This window comes from Cheilinus undulatus, linkage group 17, assembly GCF_018320785.1.
Source record: "Cheilinus undulatus linkage group 17, ASM1832078v1, whole genome shotgun sequence".
NCBI lineage: Eukaryota > Metazoa > Chordata > Actinopteri > Labriformes > Labridae > Cheilinus > Cheilinus undulatus.
The window spans coordinates 31,796,784-31,810,642 of record NC_054881.1 but is presented as its reverse complement, the minus strand read 5'-3'; the positions used below and the strand labels follow the sequence as shown (position 1 = coordinate 31,810,642).

The following is a 13,859-nucleotide window of genomic DNA, read 5'->3' as shown; positions in this document are numbered from 1 at the left end:
AGGACAACAAGTTGAATGTTATGGAGTGGCCGAGTCAAAGCCCAGATCTCAGTCCAAAAGATGATTTGTGGCTGGACTTGAAAAGGGCTGTTCACACCAGATCCCTGTACAACCTGCCAGAGCTTGAGCAGTTTTGCAGAATGAAGAATGGTGTAAAATTGCAGTGTCCAGATATGGAAGCCTGACTGAGACCTATCCACACAGGCTTAGTACTGTGATTGCAGCCAAAGGTTTATCTAAATACTAACTCAAAGGGAGCAAAACTCTATGCAGTCATTTATTTAACATGACATATTTTTGTTTAGTTTACAATGCTCTGCAGAAATCTGTTTACACTTTTACATTTAAGAGTTTTCTCTTTGGTTTAAAAAGCCAAATTATATCAACTTTGATTGATTTACAATCCAATGAAAGGGTAAAATATCCAAGGGGATGAATACTTTTAAAAAGTATTGTATGTATAGATAACACAGCCAACACCATGTCTCCTACCCTGGATATCATTATTGTGGAGGTATAAAAAGTTACATTGACATTTATTCAAAGTTACAATCTACTACAATCAATCTTGCAATCTACTGTTCAATCAGCCATGGGCCTTGTAGCATTATCAAGGCCAACAATATTTCAGTTTAACTTCATCTTCTATAGGAACAGTCCTGGAGTAAGACTGTGTCTCAGTGGTGGAGTAGTTTCTCTCTCAATCTGGCCCAATCCCAGCTCCCACAGTCCACATGTTGGAGTGTCCTTTGATAGACACTGAACCTCAGATTGCTTGCAGTGGCACAGCCAGCAGCATGTAAATGTGTATGAATGAGATAAGTGAATACTGATGGGCACTTTACATAATGTCTTCTGCCATCACTGTGAATGGGTGAATGTGTAGTGGTAAAGTGCTTTGATGGAAGACATGAAAAGTGCTTCACAAATACAGTCCATTTACCATTTTCACATCTATCTAGTTTTCCACCTTCCTACACATCTATCAATCACATGTATGCTATATGTCTGCCTGTTCACTGTATGTCTGTCTATATACCACTGAAACCATAAATCTATTGGTTTATCTGTCATATCATATTTACCAGGATGGAGCCTTATCTCTGCGAGCAGTGAGCATGCAGGCAGCAGGACAGTACGCCTGCCACGCCTCTAACTCGGAGGGAAACGTGACTCGCGTGACGAGAGTGAAGATCAAAGGTCAGTTGTTGCTTGATGGTCTGTTTGCCTTTCTGCCTGCCTGTCTGTCTGTCAGTGTGTCTCTCTGCCAGCCTGCTAGTTTCCCTCACTCCCTGTGATGAGCGCTAGCCTGACTGGCTGGGAGCCACCACAGTTTACATCTCTGTTTCCCTCTCTTGCATCATATGACAGAGTGGCATCAGAATCTCAAGCTGAATTTAACTCCTTTTTTGTCCCTGTGAAGGTAATGTCGATATCATGATTTGTGACAGGATTTCATCCATAGTTCAGGGCATTGCTTTATTCTGATAAAACCTTGTGTTTAGCTCAATTTAAAGGTTGCACATCAGAGGGATGACAGTTTTCTGAAAATGTAAGGCTGCTGTTGCTGAGAGAAACAAGATAATGTCTCTCTCCACATTTGCACAGATTACCATATTTTACCATATTCTTAATGAAAATGATCTTGTTTAAGTAAAAATATGAATTTCTCTTGAGCAATTCAGTCTAATTTAATGGTTTTTTTTAGATTTGTTATTGGGTTTTTATGTTTTTGTTTAGATAGGACAGTGTATAAGGTCAGACAACAGGGAGAGAGTTAGGAATGATATACAGGCAAGGAGCTGTAGGCCAAAATTGTACTTGGGCCATCCACCTCAAACCATAAAAGACGGATCCACCAGACTACTGGCCACTAACTGTTTTGAGTGTCAGTATTTCAAGTTCTCGCACATCCTGAGCAGAATTTCAGGCTACAGATGTCCCAATTAAATCAGCAATTAGAACTTAAATATGTAAAAGATGCAATTGCTTCATTGTGTCTCGGACACATCCCTGCATAATGCATTGTGGGATTGATTTGACTTTACCTTTCCTGTAATCTCTTAGTTTCTCCTGAGAACAGAGACTTTTCTGAAACTTCCTGCATGAGGAAATGTTTTGTTTTGCTGAAATGTCTCCTCAAGGTTTAACTTGATTTTGAAACCTCACATTTGCAGTGGTCGTATTTTGAATAAACATCCTATAAGCCAAAAACTTTTCAGTAGAAGTCACATTATCTGAGCTTTGGCTGGGTTTTTCTGCTGCATTGCCACATGGATGGATTACAGTAGCCTAATGGCTGAGGCTGATCTGGATGGATTTGGTGTAAAAGCCTTAAGTAACCTCTAAACTGTCACCCATGCATATATCCATTAGGCATTAAAGGTTATGGACCGATCACGAATGATGGCTGTGGAGATCACGCGCTTATTTATACATGAGACATGTGCCACATAAAGCTGACATTATTAGGTCTTTTGCAAAGAGCACATGTTGAAGGTCAGCACGGTACAGGGAAAGTAAATGTGACATTGTAGCAGAGTGCTGCTGGAGCTGATCAGTTTTCAAGGAAATTACTCCGGTGAATTTGACAATGCAGGGTCTCAGGGATATTGACAGCTTTTCTCAGTCAGTTTGTATAATCAAACCATAAAATAGTGCACTTCTTTTTGCTTTACTAAGGCAAAGCCTTCAATTCTCCTTGGATTATATTACTCTAATGCAATCATAATGTGTCAAAGACAAATACTTTGTATTTTCAGTTATCACTCATAATTTTACAGTCATTCACTCTCACAAGAGATAAATCTTCATGCTATTTTCTTCAAACAACACCATTATTGATTTTCAGTCCAACTTTACAGCACAAGGGTGTTAGTTGTTCGACTTTACCTGTATTTTTTTCTGCCAGTCTGCTTATAAATTTTACATGTGCTGAGGTAATAGTGACTACGGCAGAAAATGTTAAGGAAAACTCCCCAAAAGCAAGCAGGACGGGGTAATGACATTCATATCCGGTAGGCAAAGCCTTCTCTAAGGGGGGATAAAGAGAAGAGCTTTTTGGGGCCCTGCCTAAAAGGGGGCCCATGGAGGTCAGTGAAGTTATGATCTATTGTAAAGTTAACCTGTGATCAGCATTTCCAACCTTAATAATAACCACTCTTTTCAAAGAAACAAAAATACATTTTGTTTATCAATGCTGTTGTACAATATAGCCCTTTTTAAGATGTAAACCCCTTTTATGAAAACATGATTTTTTTTTTTCAAAGAAAGATAACACTGTAGATGGGCACATTGAAATGATGGATGCCAGAAAATTAAGTGGACGACAATGAGACAACTTCAGTGGAAAAATAATTAAATGATTCCAAATAGACGCAAAAATGGGCAAAATAGAAAATGGATTTAAGTAGCGAAAAAAGTGGCGAAAGTTGGTAGAGTGGCAAAAATTTGTGAAAATTGGACAAAAGTGGAATAAAGTGGCAAAACTTAATGGAAAATGGTAAAGAAGGATTGCAAGTGGCACAATTCAACAATGTAAATATCACACCCAATCGTAGCTTGACAACTTTCAGCTCCAAAAAAATACTGTTTGCCAGGATGTTAGTATCAGTGCTACTGGTCCAACATGCATGCATTGATATTTTAACAAATCACAACTGGGGAGGGCCCATTCACTGGGTTTTCAGAAGCCCCAGCTTGTTTTGTGGGCAGGCCTGCCTGACGGCGCTGCATAACCGTAGACTGCAGTCACATGATTGGTGTAATATCTGTGCATGTGCTGAGATTCTCATATAAGTGGACGCTATTCTTCTTCCACACTCTTCTTAGTGTTTCATGTCTTGCCTCCTGACACCAGACCACATTCAGCAGAGAGATAGTCTCCAGCTGTGAGATGCATGTGTGAACAATAAACTCTGGAAAATGGCATGGGAACTTCTGCCTGAAATTCTCTTGACATTTTTAGCTGTGCATAAATGAAAACAGCTTTAGAGGGAGAACAGGCCTGTCCAACAGAAACACTCTTTGTGTGATGTTGTGATAGACAAAGGGCTTGTAGCCAAGTTAAATGTTTGTCATGAACTATAAATGCTTGTTCTTTTTGTTACATCTATATCACACTTTTTGCTTGTTTCATTTTTGTCAGTATTACTAGTGCCATCAGTCCACTCTGTTTAAAGGGGTAATGCAGAGTGAAATCTCTTGTGGCCACTATAACTACTATTTCCAAGTAACTCAACCTAACTTCAATAATACAGCAACATCCCTTTAAGGTAGATAAAAAACATTGCTCGATCACATATCAAATTACCACAAAGAGCCACAATTTGTTTCATCTAAGGATTTGTGAAGAATGTCAAGGGTCTTGTATGAGCTAAAATGCATCCTCTTTACTGTAACTCAACACAATAAATCCTGAAGGTAGTAGCTAATGAGGTCTCAAAGGATAGCCAAGGTTACTATGCTACTCTACAAGATGGATGTAAGGATGTGATATTACCAGACTTATATATATATATATATATATATTTATATATATTTTAAAGAACTTCACACATCCTCCTGCTGTACGTATGCCTAACAGCTTGTTAGCCGTTACCATGAATAGGAGCCAGGAAATTGAGAACTGACACTGAAAAACCTTTGAATAGATTGTTGAAAGTGGTGCTGGCATAACCTGCATTTTTTTTCAGTTTGATGCAGAATATAAATGACTCTGTTCACGGTGACTGTTTCAAACTCCTACTGAGGAATTACATCATTGTTGTGTATGCTGCAATTTTACTAGATTTGTTCAAAGGGACTCACTTTCCAATTGATGAAAAAATACACAGTATGAAAAACATCTGCAGCTCTTGCTGTTAGACTAGCACCTGCACCAGCACCATATACTGGCCTATAAGACTGAACAGTAGAAGGTTGTTTAAAAAGGGGTTGTGGTAACATTAAAATTCAATACAGCTAATGCAGTTTATTTTTCTGAATTAAAAGAATGGAATTTTTAGTTTTCTAACAGTACGTGGTCACTTTGAGTTTTTTGTAATTGCACTTGAATATTTTACCATCTCCCCTTAATCTGCATAGTTTTCCAGACCTGTACCCCATTGAGAATCTATGGGGTATTGTCAAGAGAAAGATTAGGCACACCAGGCCCAAAAACTCAGACAAGCTTAAATCCACCATCATAGCAACCTGGGCTTTCATAACAGCCCAGCAGTGCCACAGGCTGATTGCCTCCATGCCACACTGCACTTTCATTCATTCAAAAGGAGCCCCAACCAAGTACTGAGTACATATACACTGCCTGTCCCCCCCAAAAAAATCCCACACTCTAATATTTCACTGGACCGCCTTTAGCTTTGATTATGGCATGCATACACCATGGCATCATTTTGATAAGCTTCTGCAATGTCACAACATATATTTCCGTCCAGAGTTGGATTAATTTCTTGCCAAGATCTTGCGTTGATGATGAGAGAGTCTGACCACTGCCCAAAGTTTTCTCCAGCACATCCCAAAGATTCTCAATGGGGTTAAGGTGTGGACTCTGTGGTGGCCAATCCATGTGTGAAAATAATGTTTCATGCTCCCTAAACCACTCTTTCACAATTTAAGCTCGATGAATCCCGGCATTGTCATCTTGGAATATGCCTGTGCCATCAGGGAAGAAGAAAACCATTGATGGAATAACATGGTCATTCAGTATATTCATTCTTTGGGCAAATTATATTGCTGAACCTAGAGCTCAGTTCATAGCACTGTCCACACAGGCTTGTATGGCAGGCACTAGGCATGATGGGTACATCACATCATCTGCCTCTTTTCTTACCTGATGCACCCATCACCCTGGAACAGGGTAAATCTGGACTTGTTAGACTGCATGGCCTTCTTCCATTGCTCCAGAGTCGAATCTTTATGCTCCTTAGCAAATTGAAGCCTTTTTGTCTAATTAGCCTCCCTGATGCTTGTGAGTGTGGAAATGCTCTTACTTTCACTATTAAACATGGCTGAGTTCTACTCTTGTTTTATTTACTATTTGATTTCACCAAACGTTTAAGTGATCGCAGATCATGATCATCCAAGATTTCCTTTCAACTATCCCTCCAGTTTTTAATAATGTGTTGGACAGTTCTTAGCCCAATTTTAGTAGTTTCAGCAGTCTCCTTAGATGTTTTCTTTGCTTGATGAATGCAAATTATTTCACCCCTCTGAAACAGATGGACATCTTTTTCTACGACTACAGGATGTGTCTTTCAACATGGTTGTTTCAGAAATGAGCAGCTACTCTGTACATCAGTTAGGGTTAAATAACTTCTTACCAAACATAATCATCTATACAGTAATTATCCATTGGGAAGATCATTTTTGTACAGGCCGTGTAAATGAAAATACTTTGCAAAAGGCCAACATTTCTATATTAAAAACCATCTTTTTGAGGGTCTTATGTAATATTCTTTTTTTTATTGAGATACTGAATTAGGTTGCAGTTAGTATTACCAGGCTTACATGTTTACATAAACTTTCCAAGTCTGGCGTTAGTTGAAATAAATAAATACGTTTTCCAAGAAAAAGGCAACTCAGGAAGATTCCAGAAGCAGCCATTCCCCCAAAATAACATATTTTCACAAGTGCATGAGTGAAAAAGGCCCTAGTTACACCACTGAAATTAAAACATGCACATGTGGATGGATGGAGTGAATGGAAGAATGAATCCAGATCACTGAACTCAGCTTTATCCATCAACAGCTACACTGACTACCTAACACTACCTAACTGGAACTACTTATAAAGTTGAAAATGACTTCAAAGAGCAAGGGAAATTACAGGCTGAGAGCATTAATGTACTTTTATTTGATTCCATTCCTTTCACACAAGCCTTTTCAACAAATGATTACAGGTTCCGGGAAAATTCATATGCATTCGAATACAAATTGTTACATACTGTAATTGGACATGCTTGATTCATGTTGGATTTTTTTAGGCATTGTCTGTAATTCTGTTAAGCATTATGTAACATTCCTTCCACCAGGTCCACCTGTCATTATCGTCCCTCCGAAAAGTACCTCAGTCAATATGTCCAAGGATGCACTCCTCCGCTGTCAGGCTGTGGCTGATCCCTCCAACATGACCTACGTATGGCAGAAAGGTGGAGAAAACGTCTACCACATAGAGTGAGTGCAATCATTACCACACCACATTCACATGAATTACAAAGCAAAAGATGCTTTACAGTTGTGGAATGTAAATAAGAAAAAAAACATATCCTATTTTGAAATCAAAAACCTAATCATCCTGACTTTAAAAGGTGACTTATTCCGACACTCATGGGTCCACAGATGCAGACATGTGCTTCTTTAGCTGTAGAAATGGACTCCCTAGGATTCATAGTCGTGGCTCAAGGAGCTGCAGTATATGGTCACAGCCCCAGGGCATAACAAGAACCCAGCCACAACATTTCTTAAAAGTCAGTGTGGCATACAGCCATGTGTTATCGTTGTTTGTCTCATGCAGGTGAATGAAGATGCTGGAGATGTCATACAAATTCATGCTCCTGATCTTAAGACTTCTCTTGTGACTGACAGCAAAAATGTGGCGAGAAATTTAATACTAGGCTGACTATGAATCTGTTTTTGTTTACAGCTAGGAGTTACAATTTTTGTTTTCAGCTCCACAGTACAGCTCTAAACAACAACCTAAAGACACATCTCCTGGTTGCTGTAAGAACACTAAAACTAGGGAAGATTTATTATGGCAGAAATTATCATTACTATTATTTAGATTGACAATGAGATCATGACTATTATACACTTACTGGCAAATTCATTAGGTATGCATGTTCAACTAATAATTAATGCAAATATCAGCCAATTACTTGACAGCAACCAATTCATTTAAGGACAAACACGGGGTCCAGACAATCTGCTAAAGTTCAAGCAAGGCATCAGAGTTGGGGGCAACTCCATATTAAAGTAAATGCATTTGAATACAATGTCATTACAGCAGCAGAATACTATTGTCAGGTCCCTGTATTAAGGTAGGGGGTGAGAGACAAGAAAAACAAGGATATTGACCAGTAATGACAGCAGCAGTATGTGAGGAATTAGCAAGTATGATAGAAAACTAAACGTTATTTTAGCATTTGCAACTAAGACGATAAAAGTAGATCTTCTGCTTAACTATCCATAAACCCATATTTTTCATTTCATTTTACATCAAGCTTATTATATGTCATGTAAATAACCCACCAACAAAATATTGTAGACGGTTCAAAAGGAGAGACTTTTATTCCTAAAATAAACCTCAACATGTTGTCAGATGGAAAGTCTAAAATCTTCCTTCCTGGTGGTCTTACTTATGGCCAGTGCAACTAAAGTACATGAAAGTCAGTCCCAGGAGATGAGAAAAATCAGCAGCGACATTTCTTAAGAGCCTGCCTGACATATACTCTTGTGCCGGTCCACTGAGTGTAGAGATTTCATCTAAAGCAGACAGAAGTTTACTGAAATTTAAAAAGAAGGGCAATAATCGTTAGCTGCCCAACCAGAGCACGCTCTTCTCTTATTTATTTTAAAATCAAATAATTAAAAAACATACATTTTAGATGTTACTACTTATTAATGTTCTTTACACTCATAATCCCTGTTTGTCAGGTATGGTATCTGAAACTCTACGCATGAATACTTCAGTCACTCTTGATGCAGAATTTCAGTTTTTTAAGCTGTGTGACTTCTTCTTCTTCTTCTATCTTACACTACAATGGCAAACATTGCCAAATGTCAAGTCTTTATTATGCTACAGAAGTAACACACTCAAAAGAAAGTTATTCCTATTAGCAAATCAAAACAGTGTGCTTGTCCGTCCCCTGGGAGTGTGTATGCCGATTCCTGCTTTGTTGCCATTTTGTATTTGTGTAAACCAATTAAAAGGACGGAGCAGACCTGCTTTTTCACCAAAATGTGCTGTGGTGCTTCACAAATCAAAGGCTTGAAGATAGAAGGTGAAAGAAAAAAAAAAAAGCTAAGCAAACAAACAAATCCACGAAGACCACAGGCAAAAATTGCAAAGTTCAGAAAACAGGCAGGATTAATAGAACGGAAAAAACAAGGCAGACAGAAAGATAAATTACAGTAAAAATCTGGCAGTGCAGACAGTGGGAAAACAGCTGTGTGAATGTGAAGTGGGCTGACTGATAACATAATCAGGGGCAGGTGCGACTGATGATCAAGAGCCAGGCAGACACTGAGACTGAATCCCAAACTCAAAGTCACAAACTTTTAGGCACATTCCCCATTATAGATTATGTAGATGTCAAAATATTGATGAGCAAGTAAAGAAACATGATATTAAACAGCATGATCATGTAGTCAACGCTGCAGCCTCCAATCAATGAGTGGTACTGGATAAAATAGCATGCCTGGCAGTAAAAACACTGCTATCCTCCCTCATTGGTCCTTAGATCTCTCTCCTTTCTCCTGGATCCTTTGAGCAGCTTTAGAGGCTTTTGGATGATCCTTAACAATTGGTAGGGTCAGAGACTACTGCCAGTTCGACCGTGGACTGTGGACACGTTATTTTAGAGACTTGAGATGCACCCTGTGAGTGCTCAGGGTTAAACTGTCCAATTATCAAGTGTGTGAGGGCTTTGATTCAGACTTTTTGGCTACTTTCACACCGCAGGCTAAATTGACCTTAATCTTTCTTTTTTCTCCTGTGTGACACACATCTGATTGTTTCGACAGTTTTAACAGCAGAAGCCACAAGGAATCTTAATATTTTCTAGTCCAATTCCAGTCACTTTCATAAGTGGATCCAAATCAGATACAGCTGGGGTCTTTTGCATTGTGACTTCATTTATAAACAGCAAGGTCTGAATACATTTGGCTTTGACATTACTCATTACATGTGTGCACTGATAGGATGGGAGAAAGAAGAGGGGGGGGCTCACATGACATTGGGTTCAAAAGAGGCTTTGATCATGGACATGTCTGCCATAATAAGACTGTCATATTTTACAAATTCAGAGTAAACTGTGATATTAGTAAATATGAAGACATAAAATACATCATCCAAAATACAAACACAGCTGCACCTGTTAATGCAGGAGGAGCTGACAGAAAAAAAAACACACTATGAATGCATAAGTAAAGGATTATGATATCACTGAGTACACCATAGATCTGAATAATAACCCCGTCTCTCCCTTGAAATTAATCATTTTCTCACACATGTCTCAGAAGATATAATATTTCTTCTGCAGCTCTGACAGCACATGTGGCTGCATGGGCCTTAAGAAAAACACAATATAATGTAATTTAAAGTAGTAAGTACTCTTAAACATTTTTTGTCAGTCTCCTCACCCTCCCCTCTCATGACCAGCTTGTCATCAACAGATCCAACTGGGAACCGTAAACAGTTTCATACAGGTTGATTTCTAATATTTAATATTTTGCAAACATGACCTGCTGCTGTTTTGAAAATATGTGCTGCAATAACAAAATAAATAAATAGATTTTTTTCAGAAAAATTAAAGTACAAAAAAAACTGAAACGTATACTCAGAAATACAATCAAATTAATTTATGCACAAACACACACAACCATAAGAGTCAAGACAAGGTAAAGTGCATAAGTATAAATATAAAAAAATATGGAATAAAAAACAAATCTAAAAACAGTGGTGGTACGGGATTTAATTGACCTACATCGCCTCCCTGAGGGCAGAAGGGCAAACAGGTGATGACAGGGGTGAAAATGTCTGTGATAGTGTTTTTGTGCTGTTGAAAGGTAGCTGATGTTTGACACAGACTCTAAAACTTCTCATTTCTATTTCAAGCTTTTTGTACAAATAACCAAATCCCTTGAAAAGCTACAGGAGGCTGCATGCTGGTGAAATGGTTAGTGCTGTCCTCTCACATCAAGATGGTTCCTAAAGTTTACATGTTCTCCCAGTGTCCCCGGGTCTCTCTGGCATGCTCATTAGGCTAAGTCTTTAATAGGGATGTAGCATTATAAATCTCATGTTACAATAATACCTTGGTAGCAGGTCCACTGTAAGGATTTTCTTTTGCATTATCCAAAACAAAAAAAGCAACAAATGAAGACATGAACAATTGTAGGGCCCTGTAATTTTCGTATTAATGGAATCATTGACAGAATCACAGAATTAGCCAATAAAAACAGAATCTACTGATAAATGCAGAATATCACAGAAACTGACTTAAGGCTGGCTCAGACTACACAAATTTAGCCAGATGTAAGTCCGACTGCAATGCAGCTCATCGTCAAAACTCGGGCCTGATTTTGAGCGTCGGGGATGACAAACGGTCTTGTAGTGTGACATGATTAACAACACATCTAAGATGCCCCACGACCGCGTTTTACCAAGACTAGCATATCAGAATTTTTCTTACATTGTCGTCTAGTTTGACACCCTGACCTGACGTCAATGACATGAATCCTAATGTCTAATAACAGGAAAACATTTGCTCCTTATCTTTGCATCATTTACTAGATTAACTACCTTTTATCCCCTTTTTTTCCCTAAAACTAATGTGTAAATTTTATTGTATTTACGTTATCACATGCATACCTTAAGTCCTATCTGAAAGAGAGCCAGTCCATATTGTCCTTCTCTTGATACATCCATACTTATTATCCATAATCTAATCCATAATTGTTTCTTGTTTACCTTTTTTTATGAGCAAAAGACCGCTACAATAACATAGAGCGCTTCTGTTGTAGAGTGAAAGACACTCTTTCTTTGACCTGCCCCCCCCCGTCAACCTGTGAACTCGCACTCAGTGGCGGAGACAGTGGTAATGTCAGCATACGGCAAGCGGTCAGGATCACTCTTGTAATGTGGCCAGGTTGTCGGCCAAGATGGGGCAAGATTTTTGTTGTATAGTCTGACATGGTTCTGTCGTGAACGACCTTAAAAAATCGTGTAGTCTGAGCAGGCCTGTACTTCCACTGAAATGCTGTTTTTGTGTATGTACATCTGGGGAGGATATTCCAGGGAAAAACGTATGCATGGCACAACCTGTGTATCACTTAACAGACACTCATCTACCCCCTAACACTCCAGGCCTGCCAGAGTAACCGTACGAAACACCAGCAAACACTACGTAGCTCAACACAGGGTTGTACAGAACGACGTAATGTTGCATGTCCTACAAGAAAACTGGTCCATGCTATGAGTTATTTTACGTCATCACACCAGAGAGTCATTGATTGTTTGAGGTGTCTGTTCCAGGCACACAGCTGTGACTCAGGCTGAACTTGACGGCCTACTCAACCCTTGAAGGCTTCAGACTCGGGTCAAACTCAAGATTTTACGAAGGCCTGTAGGCTATAAGATGTTACATACGAGTATCAATTTGCTTAATAATAACTCCCATAGATATTGTAGCTCCTTTTGTTTGGTAACACCCAATGCATGTCTGCATTTAACATACCGGTCTGATATTAGGCAAACAGATGGACAGCAATGCATGAAGGGAGAGAGGAGGAGGAGACCATTACAGTTAGAAACTGAACAATGCATCATCACACTGCATGGACTGTCATGTATTCTGAGAGTAAAGAAAGTTTTAGGTAACAAGTTTACTTTGGACCACTTAACTTAAACATTACCTTCTTATTAAGTTACCAGAGATCTGTGTTTGAGATAACAGAAGGATTTCTTTATTTGCATCATAAACAGCAGTGTGGTTAGACATGTGGATGTACTCAGAACTTTAACAGTTTTAATGAATGTCTTAAAATGGTGGAACTACTGTGACACTTGTTTTCATTTGTTTATATCAGGGTTATCCAAACTGTGGCCCGTCAGTGAATTGAATAAATTAAATAATTTTAAGGTTATTTCTATTTAATTAATGAACATTTTTAAACAGGACTCTCTCTTTGATGGTAAAATTAGTGTAAAGGGAAAAACGGGATTCCACAAAATTCCAAAAACCTTCCTAAACCACCACTGAAAACAGCCATAGGTCATTGGCGATATATTCACTGATAAATCTTGTGATCTGTTGAGCCTTCACGCTGTTGTGTGGAGGTTAGATTGTCAATGCTTCCTGGCTGGATTCTACTCCTTGCATTTTCCTTGCATCTTTTCAGGGTGATGATGTGCCAGGTGGCTCCTTATGTTACCTGTATTCCCCATCAAGTGTGTCAACAGTCTGGCAGTGTCTGCATATTGTTTTTGTTTGTCTGCACCTTTTCTCCTTTCTCATTTTGTGACACTGGGAAACCAAAATGCTTTCACATGTCACATTTAAAAGTCAATACCTGCACAATCTCAAAAACTTTGTCACTCTATTCTCTCGCATAGATACAACATTTAGATCCAGCCAAGGAGTGGAGTGCAAAGGATGGGTAGGCAAAGGGCTGATGGTAACTGTCCCTTTGCTCTGAAAGCCTATCATTTGAAATTGTTTACATGTCCATGATGACACTGAGATGCTTCTGTAACCACAATACCGTTACATCTCTGTTCTCTATAGTTAGTCCTATAACTGACAAGTGACTAAGCAGCAACTTCTGAAGTTGAAAAATGAAGCTAGAGCTAAAGTTAAGAAGACCGCAGTTCCTCAAATGTCCTCTTGAGGCTGGCTGCAGAAGCACCAGAAACCACATGCATACTTGGTAGGAATAGCTGATGCCTTAATGGGCACATACACAATCTGACACAATGCAGCTGTGTGTCAGGAGGCTTGACTCACCTCAGCTCAACCCCTTTGTTTCTGGCTGATCTAAAGTTTGAGACAGTGTTTTCAACATGGCAACAGGTCAGACTCAAAAGCCCCTTTCAGTAGCCAAATGGCTGATGTCTTCAGACTTTGTTCAATATTTTCTTCA

At 39.0% G+C, this 13,859-nt stretch overlaps 1 protein-coding gene across 1 annotated transcript in view; it reads left to right on the top strand.

Moving 5' to 3' along the window:
- igsf9a (immunoglobulin superfamily, member 9a) overlaps positions 1-13,859 on the top strand; it is a 95,522-nt gene that overhangs the window by 49,692 nt on the left and 31,971 nt on the right. Inside the window, exons 6-7 of the mRNA XM_041810322.1 lie at positions 1,089-1,200; positions 7,031-7,172. Coding sequence (XP_041666256.1) covers positions 1,089-1,200; positions 7,031-7,172 — 254 coding nt within the window. The remainder of the gene's footprint in view (positions 1-1,088; positions 1,201-7,030; positions 7,173-13,859) is intronic.